This window comes from Moesziomyces antarcticus (assembly GCF_000747765.1).
Source record: "Moesziomyces antarcticus DNA, scaffold: scaffold_v10004, strain JCM 10317, whole genome shotgun sequence".
In the NCBI taxonomy this organism is placed as follows: Eukaryota; Fungi; Basidiomycota; class Ustilaginomycetes; order Ustilaginales; family Ustilaginaceae; genus Moesziomyces; species Moesziomyces antarcticus.
Window position 1 is genome coordinate 764,245 of NW_014639006.1, and position 17,183 is coordinate 781,427.

General features: G+C 61.4%; 7 protein-coding genes across 7 annotated transcripts; 5 read left to right on the forward strand and 2 right to left on the reverse strand.

The window, feature by feature from the left end:
- Positions 1 to 331: 331 nt before the first annotated feature.
- On the forward strand, positions 332 to 4,015 carry PAN0_004c2400 (p-loop containing nucleoside triphosphate hydrolase protein; the record flags this gene model as incomplete). The annotated part of the gene is made up of 1 exon (XM_014802344.1): positions 332 to 4,015. One exon carries the CDS (start codon positions 332 to 334, stop codon positions 4,013 to 4,015), a length of 3,684 nt encoding a protein of 1,227 aa, XP_014657830.1.
- Positions 4,016 to 4,484: 469 nt separating this feature from the next.
- On the forward strand, positions 4,485 to 5,801 carry PAN0_004c2401 (uncharacterized protein; the record flags this gene model as incomplete). The annotated part of the gene is made up of 1 exon (XM_014802345.1): positions 4,485 to 5,801. The coding sequence occupies one exon, from the start codon at positions 4,485 to 4,487 to the stop codon at positions 5,799 to 5,801; it is 1,317 nt and encodes a 438-aa protein (XP_014657831.1).
- Positions 5,802 to 5,828: 27 nt separating this feature from the next.
- Positions 5,829 to 8,828, reverse strand: PAN0_004d2402 (cytosolic phospholipase A2; the record flags this gene model as incomplete). Its single annotated transcript, XM_014802346.1, has 1 exon — positions 5,829 to 8,828. One exon carries the CDS (start codon positions 8,826 to 8,828, stop codon positions 5,829 to 5,831), a length of 3,000 nt encoding a protein of 999 aa, XP_014657832.1.
- Positions 8,829 to 9,235: 407 nt separating this feature from the next.
- PAN0_004c2403 (augmenter of liver regeneration) lies at positions 9,236 to 10,374 on the forward strand (the record flags this gene model as incomplete). Its single annotated transcript, XM_014802347.1, has 2 exons — positions 9,236 to 9,493; positions 9,598 to 10,374. 2 exons carry the CDS (start codon positions 9,236 to 9,238, stop codon positions 10,372 to 10,374), a joined length of 1,035 nt encoding a protein of 344 aa, XP_014657833.1.
- Positions 10,375 to 11,526: 1,152 nt separating this feature from the next.
- Positions 11,527 to 12,665, forward strand: PAN0_004c2404 (mitochondrial carrier; the record flags this gene model as incomplete). Its single annotated transcript, XM_014802348.1, has 3 exons — positions 11,527 to 11,759; positions 11,857 to 12,514; positions 12,621 to 12,665. 3 exons carry the CDS (start codon positions 11,527 to 11,529, stop codon positions 12,663 to 12,665), a joined length of 936 nt encoding a protein of 311 aa, XP_014657834.1.
- A 383-nt stretch (positions 12,666 to 13,048) lies between these two features.
- PAN0_004c2405 (uncharacterized protein) lies at positions 13,049 to 15,661 on the forward strand (the record flags this gene model as incomplete). The annotated part of the gene is made up of 1 exon (XM_014802349.1): positions 13,049 to 15,661. The coding sequence occupies one exon, from the start codon at positions 13,049 to 13,051 to the stop codon at positions 15,659 to 15,661; it is 2,613 nt and encodes an 870-aa protein (XP_014657835.1).
- Positions 15,662 to 15,728: 67 nt separating this feature from the next.
- PAN0_004d2406 (uncharacterized protein) lies at positions 15,729 to 16,883 on the reverse strand (the record flags this gene model as incomplete). The annotated part of the gene is made up of 1 exon (XM_014802350.1): positions 15,729 to 16,883. The coding sequence occupies one exon, from the start codon at positions 16,881 to 16,883 to the stop codon at positions 15,729 to 15,731; it is 1,155 nt and encodes a 384-aa protein (XP_014657836.1).
- Positions 16,884 to 17,183: the final 300 nt, after the last annotated feature.

Below are 17,183 nucleotides of genomic sequence, written 5' to 3' on the forward strand. Positions count from 1 at the left end.
CTTCACCTTAGCGAGCATGCAAAGCTGCCAAAGTCAGTTGCCGTTCGCCAGCCGACCAGCACATTCTCATCCTCTTGGTTCCTTCACTCTTCCTCGACGCTCTGTGACGACCTTGGCACTGCTAACCTCTCGCAAAAGCTACCGCCAGGGCTGTTACGGAAGCTGTTTGACTCGATAGCTAGGCACAACTCGCTGCAGGCCTCGGGTCCTCACCGTTCTCCGTCGGGCTCTCATTTGGACCACTCTGGCAATTGCTCGCGTCAAGTCTGCGCCCGAGCTTTGACATCCTTAGGCGAGGCATTGGAGGGAAGCCGCTGATCGTCTGCTCAAGATGTCGGTGTCCCCGCTGATCCCGGGCAACAGCATCTGGTCCACCAATGCATCTTCGGCCAAGCAAGAGCGCGACGCTCAGTCCATCCTCGGAACCTCCGCCGGTGCGAACAAGGCCGGCATCGATGCCAGCGGACACGAGCTCTCGGCCAGCGACCGCGCCGAGGTGATGCGTGCGGGAGCACATCCTCTGCCCTCAAAGCCTGTCGGACCAGCCCGAAGCAATTCGGCCGTCTCGGTCAAGAGCGCTGACGAGGGTGCGCGGTCGGCGGACTCGGCCATCGTCAATGCCGCAGCCAAGCCGGGCGTCATCGGAGGTGCTCGCACCGCCGCCACCACCGGCTCCCTCCGAGGCGCAAAGCACGTCGATGTGAGCCGCTCAAACAGCCTGGCGGCTTCCGTACAGAGCTTCCGCACCGCCAATTCGAGCTCTCCACTCCCCATGCAATCTCGCGACTACCCCAACAACGCTCTGCACCCGCAGCAACGCGGCCTCAACCCTCTCCAGTCACCTTCCATTCAGGACAACGGCAACGCTCACTTGCACGACTCCGGCCGTCATACTGGCTCCGAGTCCGAGTTTGGCACCCCTCGCCTCTTTGTAGACGCCCAGCACGCCTTTGATCCTGCATCGGCATCTTTCAGCCGATCTCCCTCAACCTCCAGTCACGTTGGCTCCGGCTTCAACCTTGGCAGGCCTCGTCCCAACTCGTGGATGCATCCAGCGAGCCACGACAAATCCTTCGAGTCCAATAGGGCGTTCACCCGCGATGCTGCTGATGCTCAGTCCTCGCGACCCGCCAGCAGCCACGGCGATCGTCGCGACCGTCTTCCCAACCAAACCGATGATATGGATCCTGCCTTTGTCTCAGCGGTGGCCGGCAAGCGCTCCGTGTCGGCGACCTACGGTGCAGCCCCTTTCAACGCTCCAAACCCATCTGCAAATGACTCGCTGACTGCCGCATCTCTGCCCAACGCCGGAGGGCGTAGCTCGCGTTCGGACCGCCATGCTGGACCTGGGCGTGCAACGCCCAATTTGGTAGTGCCCAACTACATGAATCTTTCCGGCGGTCTTCTGTCGCCCACGGCTGCCACGATTGGCAGTGCAGGTGCTTCAGGTGTCCACTCGCCCATCGGCAGCCCCCTGTCCGGCTCTGGCTTTCCTAGCCCTTCGCCCAATCGTTCCGTTTCCGTCGGCAACATCTTCGACAGGCACTCTGCGCCCGCTGATGATGCGCTCGCCGAGTCGCCACTCATCAAAGAGATGCTCGAACGGCTTACGCGCGTCGAGAGTGGTATGAAGGACTTTTCGCGCCAAATCTCCGGCATCTCCCGAAACGTGTCGCTCCTCCTCGAGCGAACAAAGGCATTGCCACCAGCGAGCCTGTCCGGCAGCGGAGGCAGCGCGGCTCACGGAGGCGCGCCTGCCGTCGCCAACAGCTCGGACGAGGTGCGTGCCCTCAACGCACAGGTTAGCGCTTTGGCAAACAGCGTGGCGCACCTGCTCACCCTGCAGGGTGGTGGCATCGGCGGTGCCAATATCGGCAGGGCCCCTACACCCACCGGCCTGGGTCTCGGCCCCGCTAGCGGCTTGCTCGGCACTCCACAGATGGGCGCTCCGGGCGGTATGGAGCGTGCCACCTCCCCACGCATCGGAGCGAACGGCGGTGGCCAATTTGGCATGGGTCCGAACGGCTCGTTCCCGCAGTCGGGTGCACTGAGTCCCCGTCCTGGCGGCAATGGTCGCAATTGGAATGCGCCCAACAGTCGCAATGGACAGGACCCTGGCCCCGACCGTCGATGGAACCAGGCAAAGCCGCCCGCCAATTCTCGCAAGGAGCAATCTGGCGTGAGCACCCTTGGTGTCACGTCAGCGCCTGGTCTTGATGACGGCACAAGCGCCAATGGCACGTTGCAGACCGGCACCGGCCACGTCCAGCCCAACGCTATCGTGTCCAAGTGGGAGCACTTGAACCTGCATCCAGACTTGCTCCGCTCCATCCTCAAGTATGGCTTGGGCCCTCCGAACAAGATTCAGCAGCGCGCTCTGCCTTTCCTCTTGCGCGGCAGCGACATCATCGCACAGGCTCCCCCGACCCAGGAACGCATCGCGTCGTACGTGATTCCTTCCCTGCAGCTTGTCCTCAACGTGCTCAACGAGACCGGCGGTCCCGGACAGACGGCTTCGAACCGCGGTCCTGTTGCGCTCATTGTTTCCACCACGGTGGACCAGGCTACCCAAGCTCAGCGCATGGCTCTTGGACTGGGCGCACCGCTGGGCATCCGCGTGCACATGGTCGCCGCCAACAGTATCGACGTGCACCAGGAGGCTCAATACCTCATCCAAGCTTGGCCGCACCTCGTGGTCGGAACTCCGCAGAAGATGAGCGAGCTCTTCACCTACATGACTAGCAATGCCTCCTCCCTCAACGTCCATGGCAGCGGACCAGCCGCCTCCGCGATGAGGCCGAGCGAGGTGCGGCTCGTCGTGCTGGACGAAGTCGATCAGCTCATCGCCAGAAACCTGGCTGATCACGTCAGCACCATGCTTCGCGTCTTGCCTCTGCCTTCTGCGCCCGCTGGCCTGGTCGGTGACGCCAGGATGGCTGGCGCGCTCAGCCCTGGTCTGCCTCAGGGCGCTCCGAACGGCGCTTCATCGCCATTCGAGCAGGCGACGGACAGTTTCGGCGGCTCAGCCAGTGGTCCCTCGACGATGGACCGCCAAGTTGCGCTTTTCTCCAATACCGTTCCGCAGGATGTGCTCAACTTTGCGCAGTCGATCCACCTGCGAGAGTCGGTGCGTGTGCTCGTCCGACGCGACGGTGCCGGCGGTGCGGGCAGCAGTATCCTGCAGGCACCTTCCAGCGGCTCCAACGTCAACGCTCAGAGCAATCTCGGCTCGGGAATGCAAGCGCCAGGCCCTCAGCGGGATGTGTCGCAGCCGTCCAACGCGCTCGGTGCTCATCCCGTCAACTCGAGCATGAGCGCATCGAAAGACCCTCTGCTTGCCGCCCTTAAGGGGCTGCGACAGTACTACCTGTACGTGGCCGTCACGTCCAACGGCGGCGGCATGGGCGCCACCAGTCCGATCCCAGGCCTCACTCACAACCCCGCGGGCGAGATGAAACTCGACCTTATCTCGGATCTGCTGGAAGACATCGACTTTGGCCAGACGGTGATCTACTGCGCCAACATCGCGATCCAGGAGGCGCTCATCTACAAGCTCTCGTCCAAGGGAATCGAGGCGCTGGGACTGAACCGCGAGATGAACACGTACACGCGCCAGCAGACGCTCGCCAAGTTCCGTTCGCCCTCGTCGCAGTTTGGCACACACACCATGATCGGCAGCGCTACATTTGCCCAGCCGGGCGGCTTTGTGGGTGTGGCTGCGGGAAGCAGGACGCGCAAGGCGCTGGTGGTGTGCGATCTCGCGGTGAATCCAAAGGAGGTCCACCAGATCCCGCTCATCCTCTTCTACGACATGCCCCGCTCTGTCGAGGAGTACAAGGAGAAGATCAGCTGTGCTGCCGCCGGATCGCTCGCAAGGCCGAGCGTGTGCGTCAATGTGGTCACTGCCTCGGGCGGCCCGCGTGGCGACGTCGAGATGCTCCGCACGCTCGAGTGCCACCTCGGCTGCAAGATGGCCGAACTCCCCATGGATTCCAAGCAGATCCTCAACTTTTGACCGATGTCCACCATGTCCCTCCAGTCCCGCTTCATTTTTCCCTTTTCTTTTTGTGCCGACGTTCCAAGCACCTCATCCTTCACTCCGACCGATCACTCCATTCGCACGTATCTAGATACCCCTACAAAGCGCTGTATCTCGGCCCCCGTCCTCGATGCGCATCCGTTCCACCATCATGATTACAGCATCTTCACTCGACCCCAGTCGAGCTCGACACTCCTTGCATCTGCCGCACGACCTCTCGTCTCATCACTCTGTATTTCGAATCAATGTCTCGTTCCTTCTTTTATCGTCTGGCGCCGAGGTCGAGGTCGATTGTGCGCAGGATTGGTGGGTGTGGAGTTGGTTGGAGGCGACGCGTCCGGGACTCGGAATTCGCGCGGCGGCTTTCACGAGATGCAAAGTGTGGAGAAAGCGGCGCTTAGGACTGCTGGTCTTCCACCATCACCGCTTTCTGAGCTCATCAAGAATGGCAGACGATCAGAAGGGCAAGGGCAAGGCTCCTGCACAAGAGGGCAACACAGCGCGGTCGAATGAGACTCGCGCCAGCTCAGGCCCGGGAGACGGTGTGTCGAGTGCGGCGCTTTCGCTCGCATCGGCGCTGCGCAGTAGCATGGCATCGTCGCAGCTCGGATCGCTCATGCAGTCGGCTTCCGGAGGCAAAGCCGAGTTCGCACAAGGCGGATCCGGCAACGCGGATCTGCGCGAGTGGCTTGTAAGTGATCTTCGCGCCGGTGCGAACACAAGCTCAGCAGGATCAATCACAAGCGCACCAGCAAAGCCAAGTTTTAGGTCAACATCGCAGGGCGCGCGCGCGGACGGAGCGGAGACGGAACACATGTTTGAGGAGTTTGAGCGTGGATTTACGCTCGATCAAAGCGCACTGCGCGCAGGGCTAACGGGCGAAGATGCGGCACTTCAACAGGCTTGGGCGCAAAATACCAATGCGGGAGCATCGCAGGCGGGCGGATGGCGCGGCACAGGGATGGATCCAAGCACGGCAGGGTCGATACGATCGTACACGGAGCTGGATGCCCCTATGCATGCATCGGTACGTCAGGCGTACGCAGAGAGCTCCAGCTCGGCTGGACAGGCTCAGAGTGCTTCCCGGCTTGGCTCGTTCCCAGCCACGGCGGCTCCACTTGCGCAGAGTGACGATATCTTTGCACTTCTCGACAGCGAGGAGCAAGCTCCCACCCAACCGATTCGCAACAGTGCTGTCGCTGCGCAAGACCCAACGAGTGCGCTTTCTGCCGAAGTGCTGGCGCGCTTCGATGCGTCGTACCGCGCGCCGTCGCTGTCCAACAGCGGGTTCAGCCGGGAGCAAGCGGCGATGCATCTGTCTCTGGCCGAGGCGCAAGCATCGGAGCAAGGGCGTCAAGAGCTCGCAGTTCCACGTCCCGACAACCCGTCCGCGCAAGAGGGCGTCTATGCGCCAACGGCAGAAGCTGCACTTGCAAGCATCCTCAACGGTCGACCCGAATCGTCCGATGTGACGGAAACGCAGACACACGACCAGGAGCGCGGCATCGCGGTGGTTCGCAAGATCACCCGATACTTTGGCGCATCCACGTACCTCGACGATGTGTATGGCCAATCACCTCTGCTGAGAGAGACGATCGAACAGGCAACACAGCCAGCAGACGATGCCAAGAGCGAGCAGAACCGGCAGAAGGCAATTCGCCGCCTCGAAAGCCTATGGAGCCACCTCACCAACACGCCTCCTCAGCCTGAATCCTCTCGCGGCTCAGACTGGGTGGACTCTTGGCTTCGCACACACACGTAATTTGCACCATCTAATCTTTTTTACCGTTTATGCAGTTTGTTGGGAAGCGGCGGCTGCGAGGCGGGCGGCTTTCTTGTCGTGGTACACGCGTCGCATGACCTGCTTGATGCGCTCGAGCGCATACAGCTCCACATTGGCCTGTGCGGTCTTGAGCAGCGTCTCGACCTGGGCGGGTGTCCAGACGAGGTTGTACGAGTTGCTGAACGGCGCTGTACTCGGGTCGTAGCCGGGATTGGTCGGGTTCGGAAGTAGAGGACAGTAGACCAGCCAGAAGGCCGAACTGTCGCTGCGCGTGCCGCGCAGGACGCGTGCGTACTGCTCGATGAAGCGCGCCTCGAGCGCACGAGCAGTCTCGCCTTGAAGAGATGCGGGCACGGTGCGATCGAACTGGTGCGTCTCGTCGGTGAGCACCACGTTGCAGTCGTCGGCAAAGTTGTGGATGCGCCGCATCGCCGAGCCCGCCTGCACGTCCGACGAGGCGTCGAAGGCGATGATGATGTCCGCGCCGCGCTCGCGTCGCGCAAGGATGTGGTTCGGCAGATTGTTCGACATGCCGGCGTCCATGAGCCGAATGCGTCCCTGTGACTCCCACGACGCAAATGCGTCCGAGGTCTCAGGCTTCACCTCTGCGTCGCGGCAGTCGGCGATAGCGGAGGGGGCCATCCCCAATTCCTCCGCTGCGCCGTCCTCGAGGTGGTCCAGATCCGCAGATCCGCTCGCCGAAGATGCGGGAAGCCTCACTTGAAGATCACGCCACTCGTCGACGTCTTTGCGCGGAAAAATGCTCGCCGGACGTATTGTCTGGGCGTCATTCGAGCCGCCAGCTTCCTCAGCGAGCACATTGGCGACGACGTATTCGCCGTCATGCGACAGGCTGAGATGCAAGTGTGGAACAGCAGTCACACCGGGATGCTTGGAGCGCCACTCGTCGGAAAGCGTGAGCTCGGGCTTCCTGGTGCGGAAACCCTGCTGTTCGAGGCGCGATAGGTCGACCGCATCGATAGGTCCCGACGTCGTGCGGGCCGAACCAGGCTTGTGCACGCACAGGTCCTTCCAAGAAAGCACGAAGCGCGGGTAGAGAGCCTTGTAGGCCGCCTCCTTGGCGGCCCATCGCACGGAAAGGTACCTCCGGAGTTGTGGGACGACTTCGGCCGCTTCGCGCTCCTGCCGCGCCAGCTGCTCGTATTCGTCCATTTCGGACTCGCACAGTATGCGTTTGGCTAGTCTGTGCATGGCGGTCGATTCAGCGTCTGCCTCCGTTGCAGTCAAGGATTTGGGGAGACGTTGATGTGTCTGCCGCCTGCGCAAGAGCGCCTCGAGCCGAGGCAGATGCAGAATGTCGATTCCAATGCCGATGATCCGGGGCCGCTGGATGTTGCTCTCCAGCGCTTTGGGGACGGGGGCAACGTTGAGGCCGTAGAAAGGGTTCGGTTCGTCGCCGGCGCGGATGGGATTGCCCCAGCGGCGCTCCCACCGCTTCATGCGGACAAAGTTGTTGAGAAAGTGCAGCAGTCGCGACATGAGCGTGCCCTTTGGCAAAGACGCCAGCAGCGCTGAGATGTAGCCTGTCAGTGGTCCGGCGGGCGCACTGGTGCACTGACCCAGCAGGAGCGAGAGCGACTCTTCGGGCCTGCGTTCGAGCGAACGACCCGAGACAAATGGCCGTCCCCACGCCCACGTCGGGATGTAGCCCTGCGCATCGGCACTTCCGACCTCGAGCGGAGTCGCCTCAAACCACTGGAAGTAACCCTTTGCCGCAGGAAGCGCATAGACATCGGTACGGTCGTCCGTTGATGCTTGCGCTCCAACATCACGCGGAGGCTCCGGCGATGGCCTATGTGTCTGATTGTCAGCAAGCGCCTGGGAAGCCGCCGACTGGTGCTGGGTGAGCGCGCGCTTCGGAGGCTGGCCCTTGCTGAGCGAAGAGTCGGTGTGCGGACGAACGCCTGGCGCATCTTGAGGCGCCACACGGACAGCCGTGAATATGGGCATCGGCTCGGCGGCCGTGCTGACGCCAGAGCGCGACCAGACTCTGGAGAACTGGAAGCTGGCTCGGCTCAGCCGTGCGCGCGGTTCCCGAGAGAGGAACTGGTAGGTCGTGGTGAGTGTGGCATACAGGTCCATGATGCCGAGACCAACGATTCCAGCCTGAGCTTTGCGGATCAGCGGGCCGAGCAGAAAGTACACGCCACGACTGCTGCGCGCCACGGTGTCGAGTGCGTGCACGCTCATCGGGTGCGCAAGCTCGCTAGCCACCGTCAGATAGTGGCGCACCAGCCGGTCTGCATTTTGGTAGGCGATGGTGTAGTAGGCGGCCAGAGTCCAGCAGCTTCCACTTACACCTCCGGCCCACGAGAGGCAGTCCCACAGGCCCGCTCGTTTGGCTGCAGCGATGAAGCCGGCAAAGCCATACATGGCGCGGTACCCGCCGCCTGAGCCACCCAAGGCCACCAGGGGCACGTCGAGAGGATGCACATCTTCGCTCTCGGGAAGTCCGAGCAAGTGCTTCAGGCTATCCTCTCCCTGTGACGAAATCCGCTGCTGGCGTTTGGCCAGAAATCTGGCCTCTTCGGGGTGAAGGGCCGAGGACCGCCTAACGGTGGCATCCCAGTCGAGCTCGGGGTACGCCTTTACGTCCTCGCCATCTGCACGCAGGAGCTGCTTGACGTGAGCGAGATCCCTGGCACGTTGTGACCATCGCTTCAAAAGCTTATTGGCCAGAGACTCCGGTTCGGTCGATCCGAGTACGTCGCTGGAAATGACCAGCTCGTTGGCCGAGATGCTGCTTGCATCTTGCTGAGCTGCGATTGCGGCAACCGGAAGGGAGCTAGCTTCTTCTACCGGAACGATGCGCGGTCCAAGCCTCGTACGTATGATTCGATACTGATTGAGTTGGAGCTTCTGCCCGATGCGCGGGATACGAGACGTCACGGGAGCCGCCTGGAACAGTGTCACAAGGGCACAGACGCAGTAGACCTTGACATAGAGGTATGTCGGGCTCTGGCGCAGCGTGGTCAAGACAGGCATCACCTCCGTTCCGTCTCCATGTTCGCCGAGTGTCCGCTGCGTCGACGATTTTTACACTGTGGCTGCGTTGAGCAAGGCAGTCGGTCGGGCTAGTGGTGGACGTCCACGACGCAGAGGGTGTCCACGTTCATCCGCGCAAAGAGCCGAGCTGCAGCTGTCACCACATCCGCGGATCCAGCAGCGGCACCCTGAGCCTCTCCACTTTTGTCGGCCAACCTTTTTTGGGCTTTCTTTTTTTTCGGAGCATTTCCACAAAGGCAAACCCCACCCCAAGGCCGGCAACGAGGCGAATTGCTGCGCATCCTTCCGACGCCACCACCACCAGCAACTGTCATCATCTTCGACTGCATCAACGGCACCGACCCTCAGCGACACTGCGAGTCGTCGACGGCGCTGTTCATTTCAAGATGCCGACATTCGAGTCGAAGCCATTGCGCAAGTCCAGCTCATTCGTGGCGAGGCTCGCTCCGCAAGTGCGTCGGAGACCTCTGCTCTTCTTTGGAATCCCGTTTATTGCCACCATCGTCGGTGCGAGCTTTGGCCTGGCCAACTTGACCCAGACCCGCTACGACTACAATGCAACCAAGGTGCAGACGATATCCAAGGAGGAAGAGCTGCGCATGAAGAAGGACCGCAAGAGGATCGACATTCGCGAAGAGTACTTTGTAAGTGCCCTGGCCCGCCTCTGTGCAGTGCACGTCACAGGTTTCGGCAACTTGCTCCTGACACCATTGTTCCTCGCCCTTTTGCTTTCCACTTTGGTCGTCAGAAACTGCAATCCAAGCAGGATGAGCTGGACGAATGGGAGCCCAAGAGGATCGAACGTCCCGATGGCGTCGCAGAGTGGGGTGTGGCGCCTGCCAACTACCGATCGATCGAGGCCGAGGGGCTTTCACCTCGCGATGCCGAGCAGGAGAAGAGCAAGGGAATTACAGCGGAAAACGTGCAATCGTCTCGAAAGCAGCCACCGGTGGTGCTTGGTCCGGATGGCAAGCCTTGCCGCGCTTGCAACTCGAAGCTTGCCTTCGCCGCTGCCATGAAGGGAGCGAAGCAACCATCTAGCACAAAGACTGGCACATCGTCGGGAGCGGTCAAGGCCGGAGCTGGTGCTGCACTCGCAACGTCTGCGTTGAGCACCAGCTCCGACGCCCCAAAAGATCGAGCTTGCCCTCCGGACGGCGAGGAGCTGGGTCGGTCTGCCTGGAGTTTCTTGCACTCGGCCGCGGCCTACTTTCCCGAAGATCCGTCCGCTCAGCAGCAGACATCGATGCTCGCTGTGTTCCGCGCGCTCCCTCACATCTATCCGTGCCACTCGTGTGCAGAAGCTCTGGGCGAAGAGTACAAGCGCGAGGAAAAGGAAGGTGGCTGGGAAGACCGCAGCTTGCGGCTGTCGGAGGCGGTGCGCTCGGGCCCGGCACTGCGCAAATGGCTGTGTGGCATCCACAACGAAGTCAACCAGCGTCTTGGCAAGCCTGCTTTCCCATGCACCGAAGCCAAGCTCGCCGAAAGGTGGCTCGACGGTCCCGCGGACGGCAGCTGCGATTGATCGCAAACATCCGCATAGGATCTGGCATATGTATACCACCCCTCACGCTCGGCATCTAGCATATTGCACCATGTACTTGTATCGCACACGTCACTCATCCACTATCGAGTGCAGCTGTTGCTCCCGACGACAAGGAAGGAAGAGGGAGCTCTCCTCGCCTTTTCAAGATTGGATCGGCGGTGACAAGATCGGGCTGAGGATATGAGCACCTTGCCCGATGGTCTCAGTTGAGCCGCAATTTCACGCGCCAGGTGCGAGTTGGATGGCTGTGATTTTTGATTGGCCGTGAGATGGTGACGCTCGCATGCAGCTCGTCGTGCGAATATGTGCCTCCCACCGCCCAACCCAGCATCCGGCATTTCACGCTTTCCTGTGCCGGTGAGACAACTTCGAGCATCGATGCAAGCAAGGTTTTGCTAAGGGGCTCCGCCTTTTTCACTTTCCCTTTCGACTGTCAGGGGCGCCAAGACGCAGTATGGACATGGGTGACCTACAGTGCGACTAGACGGAGGAGCTCGGAAATAGTCGGCACAGAGTCAAGCAAGCGCGGATTCTACGGGGGAATCGAGGAATACACGGTGACCACAGCGGTGCGGAGACTTTGCGGCTCTAGGCAAGGGCAGAAGGGCGCAACTCGTGCGCGTGGCATGCGGAGAAAAACAAAAAGAGCAGCGACTCCCGGGCGAGATTCGGCGGGGGGAACCGAGCAAATTGGAAGAATCGCACTGCCCCGCCTGGAGAGCAGAGCGCGCTCGGCTGAACCGGGTCATCCGGTGGGATCTCCCGCCGCCGCCTCGAGCCCAGAAATTGGCCGAGCTCGATTCAAGCTGAAACGCACACACAGCGCAAAGCAGCTTGGCCGGGGCACAGAGATGACTGACGAGGCTCGCAAGCGAAATGCATCCTCTCATGCCGGCTTTTCAGCGGATTTCTGGTCCGGGGTCGTCGAGCCAACAACGCAAGCAACCCTCTCCGCATCCTTTCTCCCCCCCTTCTTCACCAGTCACCATCACCGTCAAGCCTGTCCGCAAAAGCTCTTCCTCCTCTGATCGCCATCGATCCCGCATTCTGGAGCAAAGCTGTCTGCAAAACTATTACGATCAAGCTTGCGTGCACGTTCACCCACTACCCGCATAACATCACATAGCCACAATGGCTGACGATCAGACCACAGCAGCCATCAAGGACGAGGAGTTCGAGCAGAAGAAGCAGGCCACCTCGTCCGTCAAGTCCTTCCTCTCCGGTGGTTTCGGTGGTGTCTGCTCCGTGCTTGTCGGACACCCCTTCGATCTCACCAAGACTCGTCTGCAAACGGCCGCCAACGGCACCTACACAGGAGGCCTCGATGTCGTCCGAAAGACCATCAAGGCCGATGGCATCAAGGGGTAAGTATTTGTCTGCAATCGAGTCGCATTTCGACGCACGCTGATGGGACGAGAAGCTGACTTTCCCCCGCTTTTCTGTGACTGTGTATCTCGACAGAATGTACCGTGGTATGGGCCCACCCCTGGTCGGAGTTACTCCCATCTTTGCGCTCTCCTTCTGGTCGTACGACATGGGCAAGAAGCTCGTCTACGCGATGACCCCTGGTCGCACAGATCCCAAGCTTTCGACAGGCGAGCTTGCCTTTGCTGGTTTCTTCAGTGCCGTCCCCACCACGCTGGTGGCAGGCCCCGCCGAGCGAGTCAAGGTGCTCCTCCAGCTCCAAGGCCAGAGCGGCAGCACTGGCCCCACCTACAACGGTCCTGTCGATGTCGTCCGTCAGCTCTACAAGGAGGGCGGTCTCAAGTCCATCTTCCGCGGCACCGGCGCCACGCTTGCACGAGACGGTCCCGGTAGCGCCGCCTACTTCTGCGCATACGAGGTCTCGAAGCGCATGCTCACGCCTGCCGGCCAGGACCCTCAGCAGCTCAACTTCCTCAACGTGCTCACCGCCGGTGGTCTCGCCGGTATGGCCATGTGGGCACTCGCCATCCCTCCCGATGTCATCAAGTCGCGCTACCAGGGCGCTCCTCACGGCACCTACTCGGGCTTCCTCGACTGCGCACGCAAGACCGTCGCCCAGGACGGTGTCAAGGCGCTCTTCAAGGGCTTCGGCCCCGCCATGGCCCGTGCCTTCCCCGCCAACGCAGCCACCTTCGTAAGTAGCGACCGCTCACGATGCCCGCAGCACCCAAAAGAACTGCCGCTAACCCCTTTGACTACGTCTCTCTTGTTTCTTCGCGTCTCGTCCGTCCCGCAAACAGCTCGGTGTCGAGGTGTCTCTCTCGGTCATGAACAAGATGTTCTAGGCTGCCAAACCATTCGCAGAAAACCTGGAACAGCAGCGCTGAGATCCAGCAATCTGCGCCACACACGAGCCGATCCATTCTTTGTACTTTTCGAACATGGTCACGACCTAGACGACGAAAAATTCAGCCTCTATAGATCCACATTTCATGCTGCAAGCACGCTGCAAGCACGCTGCAAGCACGCTGCAAGCACGCTGCAAGCACGCTGCAAGCACGCTGCAAGCAGCAGCGTGACCATAGTCACTACTGTCTTGTTAAGCATAGAGCTTTGTGATGGGCGTTTTGGTGGGTCGGTGGCCCCGAATGGCGACGATGAGTTGGTCTTGGCCCTGCTGCATGCCAAGACACGCGCTTCGTTTTAGAGATTTCGCAATTTCACAGGAATGCGTGCGCTCAGACCAGCGGCTCCCGCTCTGAACGAAAGAATTCGTTCAGGAAGGACCCTGACAAAAGCACGCTTCCTCCGTCCATCATCTTGGCCAGGGCTTCCTCTTGCGGCAACAGCATCATCTCAGCACCAAAGCTCCTGCAGAGGACAGGGTCTTTATACCGACACGATGAAAGGTCCCGATAGCGAGCCAGGTCCTAGCTCTGCGCCCAAACTTTCGCTGCTTCCATCCAACGTCCTTACCGTCTTCCTCGCCCGCTTCCACGTCCGACACGGCAATCAGATCGAGTACCAATACCCGCCCGCTCCGAAGCAAAGCCGTACCGACGAGGTCCTCGTCGATGTCACGGATGGCACAGCGCAGAAAGGCGATGCAGACGACGAAATTTCCGGTGTTGACCTTTCGGGCGTCGAGTGGAAGGTGCTTCCCAGTGGCGGACATTTGATCAACGAGGACGTCATCTACTTCCAGACCTCACGCCCAGGAAGCATCGGCGTGGCATGCTTTCGTAAAGTCGATCTCGACAACGAGGATGCAGATGCAGCAGCGCAGAGGGGAGCGCGGATGGTCAGTGCTGGCTTGATCCTCCAGTGTGAAGGACCGACAGACCAGCATCCCTCCGGTCTGGCTCAGCAACTGGCTATCGTTCCGCACGTCTCGAACCTCAAGAAGCTGGCAGAGGAACTCGCTCATGATTCCGAAGATGTCCGCCCTCTTCGTTCATACTACGACACCCACCGTGCCCGCAGCGCCGCGGCAGACGTCACGCTCGACGGCAAACGCATGAAGCAGCTGCGCATGCGAAGGCGTCGTGACCCACGCAACCTCCCACACGATCCGATCTCACACATGCCTGCGCTGTGCGGCTCGCTGGGCGCCCTGCTCCCCCACCTGCTCAAGAAACTCATGCTCCCACGCCACCGATTGCTCATCTTCTCACCAGCCCCACCCATCGTCAATGCCGCCCACCTCGGGTACAACCTCGCCGATCTTGTAGCGCTCGCGGTAGGCAGGTCAGGCAGGCGCCACGAGAACTTGCTTGCGCTCGCGCAGCGTGGCATCATCGACGTTCGTGGGCAGATCGGCGTACATGACATTCCGGAGCTAGAGCAGGAACAACAACAGCGCGCAAAGAGCCATGACATGCTACCGCAGCGCAGCTGGATCGCCTGGTCCACCGACAAGATCCTGCTCGAGAAGCCGCATCTGTTCGACAGCGTGCTCGATCTGACTCCTCTGATCACACGCGACTCGCGCGGCGTGCTGGACGAGGCTCTGATGGAAGCCTCGTCGACCGGCGCGCGACTCTTTACCGTAGTCCGACCTCCGGCGACGGAATCTCGCAAACGCGGCGGCGGCGCGCAGCTCAAGGCTGAAAGCTGGACCACACGAGAGTTCGCCACATTCAACGAGCTCGACGCACAGGCGCAGCGCAATGCCGAGCGGGCGGAACGCCTTGGCGCTGCTGCGTGCATTAGCCGGCGCAGGTCGAGGAACAAGCTGCTGCGATCCAGCTCGTACCGCTCCGAGGAGGCGCAGGAACGCTCGTCGCGCGATATCGAGTATACGCATGCGCAGGCTGATTCGGTGTCGCAGTGGCGGGGTGGTTGCTCGCCACGCCGCAGCGGCGCTGGTACGTTGAGCGCTGCGCTTGCCTTCTTACGATACTGGCTGACCGGATGGTGGTTCCTCCCGCGACACTGGCGGTACGGCCTGCCGGCTGCATACGTGCTGCCGCTGGGTATCCGAGGAGACGGAGGCGTGCGTGCCAGCATCCTGGTCATGCCCGAAGACGAGAGCGACGACGAAGACCTGGACGACGAGGAAGACCGCGAGATCGCCGCGGAGGACGAGGCGGAAGAGGAGCGCCGCAGTGCTTTGGAAGCCGAGCCGGTCGGCGGAGCGGAAGATGCGGGCGAGCACGTTGCGGCGCGCTGGCGCGTGGCAGCGGTAATGGCGGAGGATCAACAGACGGGCACGAACAGCTCGTCGGACACGGAGGAGCTGGAACTGCATCGAGGCCACGCGCACCATCTCATCCCGCCCGATCCGCTGCTGGCGGCGGTGGGTGCGAGTCCCGTGCGCGGGCCGGGCGTGGCCGAGTCGGACCGACTGTCGATGTCGCATGCGTCGTTGCGTCGACGCAGCACGGACCGCAGCGCGTACGCGCGCTCGGTGGGCGGCAGCGAGGGGCAGCACGAGCTGGGCGCGTGGTACAGCGACGAGCAGGACCGCTTCCACTCGATCCTGTCCGATTCGCTCTGGATGGTGTGGTCGCATTGGACCGCGGCGCTGGTGTCGGGCCTGCTCGATATCCTCGAGGACCGTCTGGCGCAGATCGAGCAGGAGGACGACGCGAGTCTGAGCGAAGAGGCCGACGTATCGGCGCTGCTCATCTCGCGCGTCGCCGAGGGGCTCGAGATGTCGCTGGGCCCGGCGGATATGGCTTCGCTCGGCCTGAGTGCGGGCAACCAGCTCGATGTGCAGCTGGTGGAGTCGCTTGGCTCGACGTGCCTCCAGCTACTCACGTCGTCGATCTGCGACGGCGTGTGTCAGCCGCGCGTGAAAGTCGATCGAGGCTGGTCGCTCTTTCGCTGGATCCTGTAGAGCTTACACCCTCGTCATGGGAGGATAATCGAAAAGCTGCAGTGTGATGGGAATGGTAACCGTGGTTTCAACTTGAATCGTGTGCTGCCTGTGGTGTCGCATCCGATATAGCTGCAACAGAGGATGTGGGTTCGGATGGTTTGCTGGTGAGCATGCCGATCTGCTCGGCGTCGTCTTCATCGTCGCCATCATCGTCAGCGTCCTCTTCATCGTCGTCAACTTCGTCGGCATCCTTGCTTGCCGGGTGAAGAAGCTCTGCGATGGTCTCTGCGATCCTGCCTGCTGCCTGTCTACCGAGACGGCCGTTGGGACTGAGCACGCCTGCGGTGGCGTCGGGTGCAGTGGCGTCGGCGACGATGTGGCGGACAAGCAGGTCAAAGAGCGAGGCTTCGCCGTGCGACTCGCGCTGCGGGTGCGCGACAGGTTCGGATTCGAGCAGCTGGAGCAGCTTATCCTGCTGCTCGCGCGGCGCGAGGAAGCGCAGCCGGTGGTGCTCCTTCTCCACCTGCTGCTTCAGCGGCTCGGAGAGGGTCGCCAGGAATGCGGCTTTCGAGCCAAGATCCAGTCCGGTCTTGGATGCAGAAGGCAGACCTGCTGCAGAGGGCGCCGGCATCGAGGACGAAGGTGGTGCTGTCGAAGTCGAAGCGATGGGCGCGGAGGCTAGTTCTGACTGCGCAGCGCTGATCGATGCGGGCTGGACATCGTCCGGCTTGCCAGCATCTGCAGAGGCTGGTTGAGGTGCTGCGGAAGATGAGGCTGCATTGGGTGGACGTGCCGGGGCAGGCCCAGTGGCATTGAAGGCCTCAATCATCTGACGACGGAGCTGGTCGATATAACCACTGTTTCTGAGCTCCTGCAACACCTGTTCGGGCGTCAATCCGGTGACGGCCGGGGGAAGACTCGCGTCTTCGCCGGGTGCCTGATCCACCGGCGCCGACGTCGCCGCATCAATGTGTGTCGGCATGGCCGACGCGACATCGGCCGCGCTCGATGGCGGCAGAGCTGCATCGTTCGGAACCGCCGATGCGCTCATCTTGAAGGTCGGAGATGCCGGCTTGGTCGTGTTGAGTTGAAACGATGCGGTGGGAAGGAGTGTGGGACTCCAGCCTAAGGACAAACACACAGGACCCTGACCGCACGCTCTCCCGTCTTCCGAGAAGCTGGGGGACGCGAAGAAGCGCGTCTCGCTGATCCACAGGCTCGGAACTGGTCTCGAAAGCATCGCGGGAGTGTCGACCAGGGTGTGACAGCTTGCGAACATCTTCGAACAAGGACGATGTTCTCACAGCGGACAGCCGACAGAAGAACGTTCACTCAGCCAGCCACATTCACTGTCACACTGCTCAAAGTCATTGCGCTCGGAGTGTGGGAAAGGCACTTTTGTTTCATCACATCATCTAAAAGCAGCGAGCACGCAGAAAGGTGGAAAAGAATGTCAGCGGCACGCACAGGGGCAATGACTAGCATCTTGACTTCCGAAAGCTTCGTCTGCCAGCGGGCCGCGGCAGCACCGTTCTCGCAT